Consider the following 13,966-nt stretch of genomic DNA (forward strand, 5'->3'; position numbering starts at 1 on the left):
CTAAAGGTCTTAAGTGAATCCATTTTTTTTTACTTAGAGTTGGTGTGGAGATGACAACCAAATACATCTGCAATCATCAAAGTGGTCAGAAACACTGAAACATAGCTGACATAACCAGACTGATTATAACGTATACAATTTACACTCCCATATGGCATTTATGGCCATTAGATCTCATTCGCTTCTGTTTGTGCTTATGCATGTGAACATGCATAAGCATAGGTAGGGATCATTTTTATTATTATTATTCTTTGTGTGTGTGTGTTTGTGAGTGAAGAGCGTAGTATGGAACCACCCATGTTATTTGGATATAAAAACACTGGACAATGGGTCAAATTGACCCAAAGACAAGCAGAAGGTTGAGAAGGATTCCTTGCATGTGCATAAGACTGAAGTAAAACAGGAAGTGTCTGAGAGCAGTTGTGTTTCCCATCCTGTATGTGGTTCAGAAAGCCCTGGACGCGTACAGCAGCTGTCTGACGTGGATCCCTGACAACAACCTGACCATCAGAAGAGACGTGCTGGAGGGAATGGCCCGCTGCTGCACCCACCTGGGCCAGAGGCACAGGGCCCTGGACTTGGCCCGCCTACTGGTACAGCTGCTTGGAAGTGTTTCTGTACATAACAGGCGCAACACTGTCATCAGTGTGAAATACTGAAGATAACACGATGGTGTTAAGAAAAAAATTGGGAACACCATGTTTATTTGTTGCTGTTTGGTTTATTGGTTTATTGATCACTGACTTTGATTTAACCAAAACATGTCCCCCAGTTGAAATCTCCTGTGTCTGTCTCCCTCCAGAGTAAAGAAGCCTCCAACAGCTGCCATCTGACCAGCCTGCTGCTGCTTAAGGTCTGCATCTAACACAATACACTGTTATACACACACACACACACACACACACACACACACACACACACAGAAAGAGATGAAGCTGCTCTTTTTTGTGTGCTCCTTATCATTCCATGCAAATGTAATTCAGCAAGCCTACTGTTTTTCCCCTAAAGGTCAGCATCCACCAGCGCTTTGGAGCCACAGGATCCAAGATGGCGGCTCTGCAGCAGCTGTGTAGCCTGCTGCCCTTCAACCCCTGGCACTGGCACAGTCTCGGACAGACGTGCCTGGAGCTGCTGGAGGCTGGCAGACCAGTGGGTAGGTCAGAGCTCACTTCCACTTTTCATTTAGGAGCCATATGACCATATGTGTGTAGGTCAGTCCAGCAGGGGAATGTTTTCGTGGCTTATCTAAGTAGAAATATAGCTCTTTTCATCAAACATCACTATTATCTAACTGATGAACAAACAAATAGATAATGTAGAAATGATTTTCTTTAATTGGCCATTGTTGATCACATGGAGGTGACTTGCTGTGATTGCCAGCTGTTCCAGGATCCTGCTCCCCACAGGAGTGTGAATCAGCAGGAGAGCCGAGTGACAGACAGACTGAGGAGGAGGAGGAGGAGGAGGTGGAGGAGGTGGAGGAAGTGGAGGAAGTGGAGGAAGAAGAGGGCAGAGTCTGGCTAAAGGCCTGCATGTGTTTCATCAGAACAAGGTACAGGTCAGAGGAGAGTATTCTCAGTTAGGGCTCTTTATCATATTCCAGCAGATTCACAGCATGGAGATGTAGTGACTTTAATCAAACATTTTCTGTGTGTGTTCTTTCTTTTGCTTGATATCACAACTAATATTATCAGCCACATAATTTTGCACGAGTCATATCATGATATACAGTTAGGTCCATAAGTATTTGGACAGTGATACAATATTTGTAATTTTGTCGTTGTACACCAACACAGTGGATTTGAAACAAGTCTGATAGATTTTTTTTTTCTTTTTGAAACTAATGATGGCCTCCTTCCCCTGCATACACACCTCTGTGGGTCACATATTGAGGGTTCTGATAAACAGCTACCAAATGCAAATGCAAACATTTGGAATGAACTGCTTCTTAGTCAAGTGTCCAGTGACTTTTAAGCCTCTGAAAATGGGGTGACAATGTATAAAACTGTCTGTAATCCCTAAACACTTAATGCCATATTTTTGTCCAACCCCTCAAATTAAAGCTCAAAGTCTGCCCTTCAATCACATCTTGATTATTCCATTTCAAATCCACAGTGGTGGTGTACAAGGACAGAATTATGAATATTGTGTCACTGTCCAAATACTCATAGACATACTGTATATCAATATAAAAAAATCCATAGGAGTATTGTGATCTTGATTTCAACTGTATCGCCCAGCTCACGTCTCAACTCAGTGTCAGTGTCAGTTACAATTCTTTAATGCCACCAGTGTAAACATCATCAGCCCGCCCATCAATACCTCAGCCAGTGAATGTAATAGTGAAACCATATGTCTTGAATCTAATGAAATCCTTGTTGACTGCTCCAGACTCTTGCTGAGAATCCTTCGGCAGCAGCAGTCCTCCTTTGTGCTGCAGCGTAGTGAGAGCGCCCTCCAGAGGATAGATGAGGCACTACAGCAGTTGAAGCCCAAAGAGAGCACTCTGCAGGCCGTCACTGAGGTAGGGAACTGCTTCTTGGTTTTGTGTGTGTGTACCAGTTTGTGTCTGTGCTCGTCTGTCTCTTCCCACCGCCGTCAAAACCACGACAAGAGAAAATGCATCACGGTTCAGGGATGGGAAAACAAACGCTGTCTGACTGTCTGGGCTTTGCTTCTTTCAGGTGATGTCAGAGGACCTGATCCCAGAGAAAATGAGGGAGGACAACCAGGATGGGGAGAGTCTGGCCAGTCTGTGTGTGCAGAGCTTCAATGAGCGCTGGTTGAACAAGCTCTTACTGACAGGAGCGCTGGAGACTGATGGACCTCAATGTCAGAGAGAGACAGAGGCAAAGACATGAAGCCCCAAGGCTGAGCACACAGAACTGACACCTATTCTGAACATTTAAAATATATTTACATGGCATCCCAGCTACAGGATAATGCTGACAGGACAGATGGCAGAGAGCAAGAGCCTCTTGAAGAACATCTTGAAGGAGGGTCAAGCATTTTTTTCTGAAACATTGCATGGCTCTTTCTAGAGCTGGGTATTGCCAACAACTTGATGATACGATGTGCATCACGATACATATTGATATTGAATACCGATCATGTACCACAACAGCTATTTATTATCAACTGTGTATTGGTTAAAAAGAATGAAAAAATCTTAAATGTAAAGTAAAATAAAATACCGTTTTTTTTTTAACCATGAGTTTTTGAAAACAATCTGTTCGGCCTATGCTGCTACCTATTGGCTTTTTTCTGCTTTGTGCAATGAGTGCCTTTATTTTTCAAAGCACTTGCTGCTGCATCAGTACTGGACAAAGCTGTTTTACTGTAGAGGAGACAGTGACTCAAATACACCACAAGAGGGAGTGATGTACACATGGTTCAAAGCCCTAGCAGCCCTCACCCATAGCTGCAATGCTTGTGTGTGTTTGTGTGTGAGTTAGTGAGTGAGTGTCTGTGTGCATGCATTTTTTACAACTCTTTGGCAACAGTCTAGCATCTCAGTTCCTTTAGTTCTCCCAAAATACTTGTTTCTACCGGAGTGTGATTTAGGATTCTTTATGTTTAGACACCTTCATCTATCACAGTTTGCCTGTATAGTCAGATAGGTTCTCTGAGATCAGACTGAAGAAATATTTTTAAGTGTGCTGAACCACCACAGTGTAATTGCTTCATTCATTAGGTCCTTTTTCATTTCATTCATAAAACTGTAATCCAAATATTCCCTCTTCACAGTGTCAGTATCATTTCTGAACCAGCAAGTGGTCTTGGATAATGCATTTTACTAGTTTTAATAGGTGACCACAAGACTAAGGAAGCATTATTGGCTGATCACTAAACTTGTGTCAGCACTGAAAAGAAGACACATGAAACACACAAGTCCATATCGTCTGAATCTTTACTGGTCACACCAAATGAAAGGAGAGGATCAGAGTATGTAAAACATTGTACCTGGATCACATGGTTTCTAAAGTCATAAAAAAATGAACAGAGTTCATGAAGTCTACAGCAAGACATGATGGGACAACAAAACAGAAATGCTAACAATATTTACAGCTCAGCAGAAATAGGAGGCCTGTGCATGAAATAGACTGTTTGAAGAGAAAATAAGACAGAACATGACTGAGATACAGTCACCACAGGTACACCACCAGCAGCTTCTTCAGATCAGACTGCACTGATCTGACACTGAACAAACCAGTTGTGATGTTTGTGGTGTTGGAGATGACAGAGTTCTTGTTTTGACTGCACTCCTTCTCAGCCATTAGAGGCAAGATGGACACACAGAATAATACTGGGATTATGATCGATATAATCCCACTGATGGACTCACAGTCCTTCAACAAGCTGCAGAGGACAGACAGACTTCCAACAACTGTCTGTGGGTGGGGACGTTTCTGACATGTCTTTTAGACTCTCCCTCCACTCCCTGGTGTCTCCCCTCTGCTCTCTTCTTATCCCCACTCTCTCTGTCACTTTCAGTCCTTGCCAAATTTTCCTATTTTAAATCCAACCCTCTCCAGCTTTTCCTTTACTCTTATTATTAATTGCTCTATACATTCCTCCATCCATCTCTCCAGATTTACTCAACCACTTCCCAAATATTCATGTGAAAATATACAAAGAAAATATTTCTGATTCCAGCTGACCTCACTGAGTGTGTTTGACAGGAGTGATGATCAGAGGTGCAGCTTCATCCAAGCTGGGGCTGAAGAGAGGATAGATCTGCTCAGTGAAGGAGCAGCCAGAGAAAGAGTAGATCAGAGTCTCGGCCTCCACATCATAGAAAGACACCAGTCCCTCCTCATAATCTACAAACACCCCGACCTTCTCAGGCTTCTGGCTCAGAGAGAGAGAAACACTGGTTTTATCTAAAACCCAGCACTTATTTCCACGTCTCTGACATATGATCCAGTATCCATTCATGGGGCTGTATGAGATATTTCCCTTCCTGCTGATTGACTTTCTGACCACTCCAACATCCCACTCATCTCCTTTCATCTGAACCTCAAAGTAGAATCTCCCTGAAGAGAAACCTTCTTTTCCCAGGACATTGATTTCTTTATCAAACCTCTCTGGGTTGTCGGGAAGATCCTGGCGTGTGTCTCCACATCTCACTTGTTTCCCGTCCTCAGACAGGATAAGTTTAGGGTGTGCTGTGTTTGGGTCGAGGGTCACATCCACTGCATACAGCTGCTGGATCCTCCTCAGCCTAAAGTCTTCTGGCAGCTTCTGCAGATCTTCTTTAGTCTTCTCTATGTGTTGAAGCAGAGTCTTCATCTCTTTAGTGGTTGTCTCCTCCAGCTGAAGCACAGCTGTCCTCACCGTCTCCACACAGTGATGTGTGCAGACACTGATGCCAGACCAGTTCTTGGTGCGTGGAGAAGAGGAGACAGATGGGAAGCTCTGGAGGAGCTGGAGCTGGTCTTCAGTGAGGGAGAGACGCTCCAGCTCAGAGCTTGTCCTCTGGAGCTCAGTGATTTCCTCCTCCAGCTCTTTGATGAAGCCCTCAGCCTGTTTCTGTGCTGCTCTCTGCCTCTCTTCAATCACCTCCATCAGCTCAGCCTGCTGTCTCTGGATGGAGGCCACCAGAGCAGTGAAGACCTCAGCAGTTTTAGCTAGCTCTTCATCTGTGTCCTTCTTGTTGAGCTGCACTGATGCTTTCATCTCCTCAACCTTCTCCTGTCGTTCTTGTATCATCTTCTGTACTTCTGACTTTTTCTTCTCCAGCTGAGCCTTCATCTCTTCATACTCTTCCTCTAAAGGAACTGTATCATGAGTCTTGTGCTCTGTACACATGACACAAACACACAGTTGGTCGGTCCTGCAGAAAAGGTCTAACATCTTGTCATGTTTCTTACACATCCTGTCCTCCAGGTTCTCCACAGGATCGATCAGCTTGTGTCTCTTCAGGGCTGCGACTCTCTGATGAGGCTCCAGGTGAGTCTCACAATAAGAGGTCAAACACACCAGGCAGGACTTCAAGGCCTTAAGTTTAGTGCCAGGACAGAAGTCACAGGGCACCTCCACTGGTTTGACAGGTTTCTGCTGCTGGATGTTGGAACTTGCAGCTTTAACATCAACAGACTTCCTGAACTGAGCCGCCATTTCAGAGACCAAAGTATTGACAAAGAGATCTGGCCTGTTCACAAATGTCTTTTTACACATTGGACATTCACACTTGTCATTGTTGTCCCAACATTTGGTGATACAGGCTTTACAGAAGTTGTGTCCACATGGAGTAGAGACAGGCTCAGTGAAAACATCCAGACAGACTGAGCACAGGAACTGCTCTTCAGACAGGAGACTGCAGGCTGAGGCCATTTCTACTGGAGAGGAGAGGAGAGGAGAGAGGAGAGGAGAGGAGAGGAGGAGAGAGGAGAGAGGAGGTGTTTCAGTGATATGGATCATAAAGTTCAGTGCCTTTTCCAATCCTCACACTTTCAATAAATTATTTGTTAAACTGGTTACAATCCACAACACTTCTTGTGTTATTATACATTTCTCCTAATAGAACACAAAGACAATAACTGTGTTTGGTTGATTATAAACACTCTTGCTGTGATTGAAAGTAAGTCATGTTGCAGAAATCTGATTCCAAACTGGTGAGGATGAATCACTGAAAACTCTTCATTCCTACAAAGCTGCTGTGAGAGAAAAGAACAAAGTAACTTTGAGATGAAGGAGTTCACACTGTCTGACATCATGGATGTTGATGATGGTAACATGATCCCAAACACACTTGCTGCTGTTGAAATCAACTCTGTACACTTTATTAATAACCAGCAAATGAATCAAAAAGTAATGAGAAGTTACCAGATTACATTACATTTGTTTGTTCTTGATTGGGATTTGGAGTGTAACATGATTTCTCCAAGTCTGGACAAACTGTATCAATTACAGAGACTGAAATATCAATGTTATTGTAAACTCTACTAAGTAGAGTGAAAGTTTACACACAATGTAGAAATTAGCCTATACATTGTTAAAAATAAATACATTTATGAGCCAAATCATGACACAGCAAAACAGACTGTCTCACGTTGACATGTTGGTAGATTTATGAATTTCCAACACAAAGTGAAGACATGTAGATAAAAATGGAGTTCAACCTCACCTGTGACACTGTCTCTGCTTTCTTTCTGTGACAAACCTAGAAACTAAACAGCCTTTTCGCCTGAGAGATTCCTCTAGAGGTAAGTAACTTTTAGTTTCATTTTCCTGAAATCAAACTGAGGTGCCCTCCCACTCCAGTTAACCCTTTGTGAGCTGAGCCAAACCAGTCAGACTGCATCAGATTGAAATGACTTGACTCCTACAAAGCTGCTGTGAGAGAAAAGAACAAAGTAACTTTCAGATGAAAAATACCAACAGGAGTTCACACTGTCTGACATCATGGATGTTGATGATGGTAACACGATCCCAAACACACCTGCTGCTGTTGAAACTAACTTTGTAAACTTTATTATTAACCGGCAAATTCCGGCTCCAGCCGCGCTGACCACATCAGCCTTCATGACAGCAGCAGTGGTGGTAAGTCCTGCTCCTCCCCCGAATTCACATCAGCTTATTAATTATAATACAAGTACAAAGTTACCAACAATAAAATAAAATTAACCCCCTGAACCCCAAACCCGCGGGCGGGATGGAAAGACATGTATTTTTTAAAAAATCGCCAAAATTCAACCGTTTATCATAGCTGGAAGCTTTAAAAACCTATTTTTTCGTCGGAATCAGTGACACTTGTGGGCACCTGAAAAAATGTTGTGTACACTTATTCCAGTTTTTCTCGATTTTTGTAAAATAAATTATCCAAAAAAATCAGTTTGCCCTTTTTATTTTTTTTATTATTTATGGCACTATAACTCTTTCATACTGTGTGAAAGACATTTTTGAATGGCTTCAGGTGATAGCCACAGCTGTGCTGTTTCCATAGAGGTGCAGCACTTGTAGTTGCAGTGAAAAACAAGCCCACAGTGAGCCAAAATGTAAGGGGAGCAGAAAACGTCCCAAAACTGCTTGGGGTTCAGAGGGTTAAAGCACAAAACAGACCAGAAAATTAACAAAACATTTTTTCATTTTTTGAAAAATCTACCAAAATCACCACTTCGCAAAAAAAAAAAAAAAAAAAAAAAAAAAAAAAAAATGCAAGGAAATTTAAATGATAACAAGAAATTATAGCTCCTGCGCAGTAATGGTCGGGGCCGGCCAATTTTAGGCAATTCTGAGCAACAAGTGGAGAATAGGAAGATGCCATTCTAATGTGCATCCTGCGTTAGCTGAGGCTGGAACTTACAATTTCTGGCATAAAGGACAAGGCAAGTGCCAATTCATGAGGCTTCACAAATTGACTAATATAACTAATATAAGCCAGTCACATGATAGCAGCCACCTATGAATTGAAAGGCAGATTTCAAACCACTGTAAAAAAAAAAAAAAAAAAAAAAAAAAAAAAAAAACAGTCATCAAGACAAAAATCTGAAAATACACACATTGCATCTAAACAGCATTGAGATGCTGATCATTTTTTTTCAACAATGATTGATTTGCTCCACAAGAGAAAAACTGATGTTTAAAAATGCCATTCTTGCATTGACTCCAATTGTTCACTTGAGAGCAAAATTCAAAATGCTGTCAAAAATTTTGTTTTTGAGATAAAATTCTGAACACATCATCTACCATGACTCCAAAATTTTGTCAGTTTTTTTCATGAACATTGAAGATTTATTTACCAGGAATTTGCAAGTGTATGTTTACAGTACCATTTACAATCAAACATTTTGATGCACTGTAGGCTCAATTTTTGATAAATCAAAAATCTGTGTGGATTGTTTGTGTAGGACAGTCTGAAGATGCTCTGTATCAAATTTGGTGTCAATTGAGCAAAAATTGTGGGAGGAGATAGGTTTAATAAGTTTTACAGTATTTTTGAAAAAAAAAATAGAGTGATGGATTTCATAATTTGCAATAGGTTTAGGTTTCTTCAGTATTGGGGCTACATTTTGGTGAAAATTGTAAAGCTGTAGCACATATGGCTGATTTGTTATGAATTTTCAAAGTTTTGAAATTTAGTGGCTTGCTATAGCGCCACCATCAGGTCTATTGGCTTGTGTTTGCACATGAGATAATCTGGCATGGGACTTGACCTTTGTGCAAAATTTGGTGATTTTTTGCGCATGGGAAGTAGGACTCCCTCGGAAGAAAGAAAGAAAGAAAGAAAGAAAGAAAGAAAGAACAAGAAGAAGAACATGCAGGAATACAAAAGGGACCTGGCAGCTCAGGATGCCTGGCCCCTAAAAATACAAAGACACTATTAAGTAATTACAAGAAAACTCGATTTTTCATTTCTATAAATCAATATTTAAGAAAAGCACCAGAAAATGACCCCTCCCCCAAAAGAAACCCATATTAACACTAAAACCAAATGAAATGGTGAGAGTTTCCCACAAACACATAAGGCCAGGCTCATGTGGACTTTGTGTCAGTGAAGCTCCGCTGCAGCTGCTTGATCTCCTCTGGTCTCTACGTCGGACTGCTGGTTGGCATGGAAGGGCACAAGGGAGTAATTTTGCCTAGAGTGCCAACATTGGCAGAGCCAGCACTGCTTCCGATACCCAAAATCACATCTGGATACAGATATTTATCTGTCTTGTTCACACGTTCATGCAGACACACTACAGAACATCTTAAACCAGTTTCAGCTCTCCCTGCTGAAATGTGGCTCTTTGAAACCTGAGCAAGTTCACTTTATTTTTTTTTTCAATATCAATATATATTTAAACTTAATCACAAGGTTACGAGTCATGTATAACAAAAAAAAAGAAAGAAAAAATGCAAGAAGATTGCCATAGCACTGCCACAAAATTAGACCTGAAAAGGAGCAGGGTTAATGTTTCCCTGTATGCTGGCAAACATACACTCACTGCAGAACATGCTTTATGACTTGTCATCTTTTTTTTGGACTGTTTACTCTTTAAGCGGCTTCCTGCTCCTGGTTTGTGGCTGCAGAAGAACGAGGAGCAGCTGTCAGTCAAACAGCAGCTTGACCCGCCTCCTCCTGTCCTGGAGCCACGACACCTCAGCCTGTGTTGTAGTCGGCCCACGGCAGATAATATGGCTGATTACACTTTGGAGTCAGTGGGTTAGTAATCATCTTCATCATCATCATCTTCATCATCATTCACACATGTACATTATTGTGGAGGGTATTCACAGTTTGCCTTTTCACTTCCTCTGTATCAGCAGGTGTGTGTGTGTGTGTGTGTGTGTGTGTGAGTGCGCAGGTGCCAGGGTGTTGAAACATTTCAGTTCAGACACATATCAGGAACCATCAGCCTACTCAAACCACCTGTTTTATAAAGTGTTCTGGACTGACTTGAGGGGCCCAGCGCAACATCAGATGGTCATGCAGGTGAGAATTAGAAACCTTTATGGCTAAAATGACATTTTTGGACACTAAAGCCATTTTCCACTTCACTCATCTTCTTGCACAGCTATGACACAAACAAATACAGCCCTCCTGAAGTGTCCTTTTCACTGCTCCCTCTCCTCAGGGACACTCACATCTACATCCTGGTAACTGCTGGGCCTCTGCAGGGGGCAGGGGCATCTGGTCATCGCGTCATTCTACCCAGTCATCCTAACCTACGGCACGCTGGACCACATTACCAAGAAGACATCCCCCCATGGGCTGGATGGTCCAAGCACTCAAAAACTTTGTCACAAATTAGCCATCATGACTGTGGGGACGTCCTGCACACTGCTCACTTTGTCTCTGTTGCTCACAGAGAATGAAACCGCCTGCTGATGTGACTCTCTGTCTGTGTGGGGATGAGCTCCTCAGATTAAGATGGACCCTGGCTGGGAAACTTTGAGTACAGCACGTTAAAGGCACACTCCTCAATTGTGGTCTTATGCAGCAACAGCGCTGTCTAATCTAGACTCTCTGCCCAAGCGAGGTAGTGACACTGGAAATGGGACAGGAGGAGCAAAGACGACTGATAGGGGACCTTGTTCTGTTGTTTGTCCTGTAAAAGAAAGAGATATAGGGGCGCTGCATGGATCCTCAATCAGGCAATGAGAGACGGGTGCTCTTTGGAGAGGGTTAGAACACGGAAATTATATCTAAGTTTGTCTCCTTTTAAGTAGGATATGACCAGCAAATTAAAAAAAAAAAACCAAAAAAAACATCCAAGGCACACTGTTCCTTTGAAAAAATATTAAAAATCCTTTATTATCACATGGCTGAGTATGATTTAAAAACCTGGCTGATGACCAACATGTCTCAGCTCCAAAAGCCTTCATCGGGGTGCAGCCTGCAGCCTTTTGAATATTTTTTCCAGGGAGCAGTGTGCCTCGGATGTTTTTAAGTTTGCTGTCATATTCTACACAGGATGTTTATTTAAGGACACAAACTTTAATATGTTTTCCCATGTTTTTGTACAGTTTGCTTCAGAAATCGAGGCCTTCTATGAAAATCAAGGAGTGTGCCTTTAATAACTGAAAGTGATAGTTTGGGTTCCTCCATTTTGTGGTATATTGTGGTCAACAGGCGCTTCACCAGGACACTTCTTCTCCAAAATGACTGAAATGGGTTTGGACCAGCAAACAAAACGATGTTGAGCTGAAAAAATGTTCTGGACACACAGCAACATGGGTTTGTTTGGGATTCGTTATCCACGCTCTTTTTCAGCCCTCTTGCTTGCTGGCTGGTGGAACTACTTTATCTCTGTATTACTACGCAGCAGCGCCCCCCCTTACCACTGTGTGCTTATTTACACACCTGCAAGGTGAAGCTGTTGCGCTGCGATACAGAGACTAAAGTCGTTTCCTCCAGTTATCAAGCGAGAGATCTGGAGAAGAGCGCTGAACTCTGGGTGAAATTGTGTTGTTTGCTGGTCCAGATCCACTTCATTCATACTGGAGAAGAAAAAGTCCTGGTGAAGCGTTTGTTCTCACAACAGGGAGGGAGCTGACGTTTCAAGATCTGGAGGATCTATACTCATATGGAGCAATAAATAACACTATATGGATAAGAACCTACACCATCACTGTAATCATTTTTAATCCTCCACAATAATTTGGCGAGTAGAGCACAAAATGGTGGTGGCGGTTAGTTGCTATGGTGACAACACAAGCCAACGGGACCATAAAGGGTGTCACACGTGCTTGAGAACTGTGCAGAGATGTTGTGTTGGGGCTGCAGCCTAAAAGCAGAAATGATCCGATCACTCACTCATGGATTTATTGTCTCCCTCTTCCTCATCGACTGACTCTGCCTTCCCTTTTCTTTTTCATCGTCTCCCTGCTTGTCCCTCCTCTCACTTTCCCTCTTTTTTGGACCCCCAAATCTTGTCTGTCCTCTAACTGTCCTGTCCCTTATCAGGACTCTGCCCAAGAGCTGTTTAAATATGTAGAGCTGGTGGTTGACAGCAACTGAGACCATCAGGATTACACCTTCCTGTACAGGTTGTGTCTCCATGGGAAGCTCTGCCAGTAAGTCGTCGTTTTGCCCCCATGATGGACTCTGAGGCTACAGCCTAGGAGGATCATTCTCATCCTCATCACTCAGTCAATCTTTTAAGCATGAAAATATGTTTCATTAAAAAAAATATTTTGTGGATTTCCAAAACACCTGCAGCTTTATGATCACTGTCCTTCACAAATTCTGAAAAGAAGGAAAACGGAGGGAAAGCAACTCTGTTTTCTTGCTTGTAGCGCGACCCCTTGCATCATCCACTTTTCCTGTAACCCATATGGAAGCTTCTCTACAGTGGGACTGACACCTGTCACTTGTTTTGCTGCCCCAAGCTCAGCTAGTAGGTCACTTATTTCACAAAACCTATGATGACCTTTAGCAGTTTTCTGGGGGACATTTTCTATCTTAGTAAAAAGAGCTTTTTCCATGGCTTCTGGTGATCCACAAACTTCCTCCAACCTCTCCTAACCATAACCCTAACCCTCCTAGATGAGGTCTAATCCAGCAGACAGATTCCTCACATGAACTGCTTTGTTCTCAGCATTATATAATCACATTTTTATGTATATCATCCAAAGTCTAGTAAATCATTTCAATGAAAAATGACTTTTTCCTCTGCTCAGTAGGCAGTATCAGCACACAGCATATCAGACCTTTGTGTGTTGGTCTTGGGGTTTCCTGGGAAGAGAGGTAAGGGAGGTTATTCCATCCTGTGTGGAAACAAGATCCAGAAAGAAATTTAGAATTTTTATGGGTGAAAAGAGAATTAGTGGATATTGAGCTGGAAACATTTACACAAAATGAACGCAGATCATGAAGTGACTGATCTGCACACCATTCCTATATAAGAGAAGACAGCGTTCTTTAGGGTGAGCCTCAGGAGCAGGCCGTGAAATCCCTCAATAGATGAGGTCTGCTAGTGGGGACTGAACTTAGAAACGTCTTTCTGCAGAAGATCTTTCAACATCAAGTCACAAAACCTTTCCCAAGCTTTGGTGCTTCAGGTGGTTAATGGGACTTTTTGTCCACTTCGATGTCTCCTAACACCCACGCTCCTTACTGGGTGCTTCCAACCTCTTTGACAGGAGTTTAAAGAGGGTGAAAAGGAAATTTTGGCCTGTAAGTAAGTACTTCACAAATACCCAGACTGATACCAAGCCATTAAATTGTAGAACAATTCGTTTAGTTTACTATTTCACTGTAATTGCAAGTTGGATGTCCAATACCCCACTGTGATCAAGAGTCATCATGGTATAGGATCCATACTTAGCACTTGTACACTTTAGAGGAGGAGGGGTGGGGTATAATTACTGCATTTGTCTGTCCATAAGTAAATAGCAATGCAGGAGTGGTATAAATACTTCAACTAAGCTGGTGAGTCTGCTCTCATGTTCCTTCCCAAAGTAACAGGCTTTCCTGCCTCCTTGGCCTCATGAGTGACTTTTACCTGCTCCTTCTTCCACTGGTAAAGGATGG

At 42.4% G+C, this 13,966-nt stretch overlaps 2 protein-coding genes across 2 annotated transcripts in view; one reads left to right on the forward strand and one right to left on the reverse strand.

Annotated features, from left to right (window-relative positions):
- Positions 1 to 3,214, forward strand: part of c16h8orf76 (chromosome 16 C8orf76 homolog) — a 5,745-nt gene extending 2,531 nt beyond the window's left edge. The window contains exons 3-8 of the mRNA XM_030072704.1: positions 450 to 593; positions 803 to 853; positions 1,009 to 1,153; positions 1,381 to 1,552; positions 2,392 to 2,524; positions 2,685 to 3,214. Coding sequence (XP_029928564.1) covers positions 450 to 593; positions 803 to 853; positions 1,009 to 1,153; positions 1,381 to 1,552; positions 2,392 to 2,524; positions 2,685 to 2,861 — 822 coding nt within the window. The 3' untranslated portion in view covers positions 2,862 to 3,214. The remainder of the gene's footprint in view (positions 1 to 449; positions 594 to 802; positions 854 to 1,008; positions 1,154 to 1,380; positions 1,553 to 2,391; positions 2,525 to 2,684) is intronic.
- Positions 3,215 to 4,347: 1,133 nt separating this feature from the next.
- LOC115374007 (zinc finger protein RFP-like) lies at positions 4,348 to 7,189 on the reverse strand. Its single transcript, XM_030072698.1, has 2 exons — positions 7,130 to 7,189; positions 4,348 to 6,338 (listed from the first exon to the last, which is right to left on the reverse strand). The coding sequence occupies exon 2, from the start codon at positions 6,334 to 6,336 to the stop codon at positions 4,663 to 4,665; it is 1,674 nt and encodes a 557-aa protein (XP_029928558.1). The 5' UTR covers positions 6,337 to 6,338; positions 7,130 to 7,189; the 3' UTR covers positions 4,348 to 4,662.
- Between the last annotated feature and the right edge of the window lie 6,777 nt (positions 7,190 to 13,966).

Source organism: Myripristis murdjan, chromosome 16 (genome assembly GCF_902150065.1).
Source record: "Myripristis murdjan chromosome 16, fMyrMur1.1, whole genome shotgun sequence".
Lineage (NCBI taxonomy): Eukaryota > Metazoa > Chordata > Actinopteri > Holocentriformes > Holocentridae > Myripristis > Myripristis murdjan.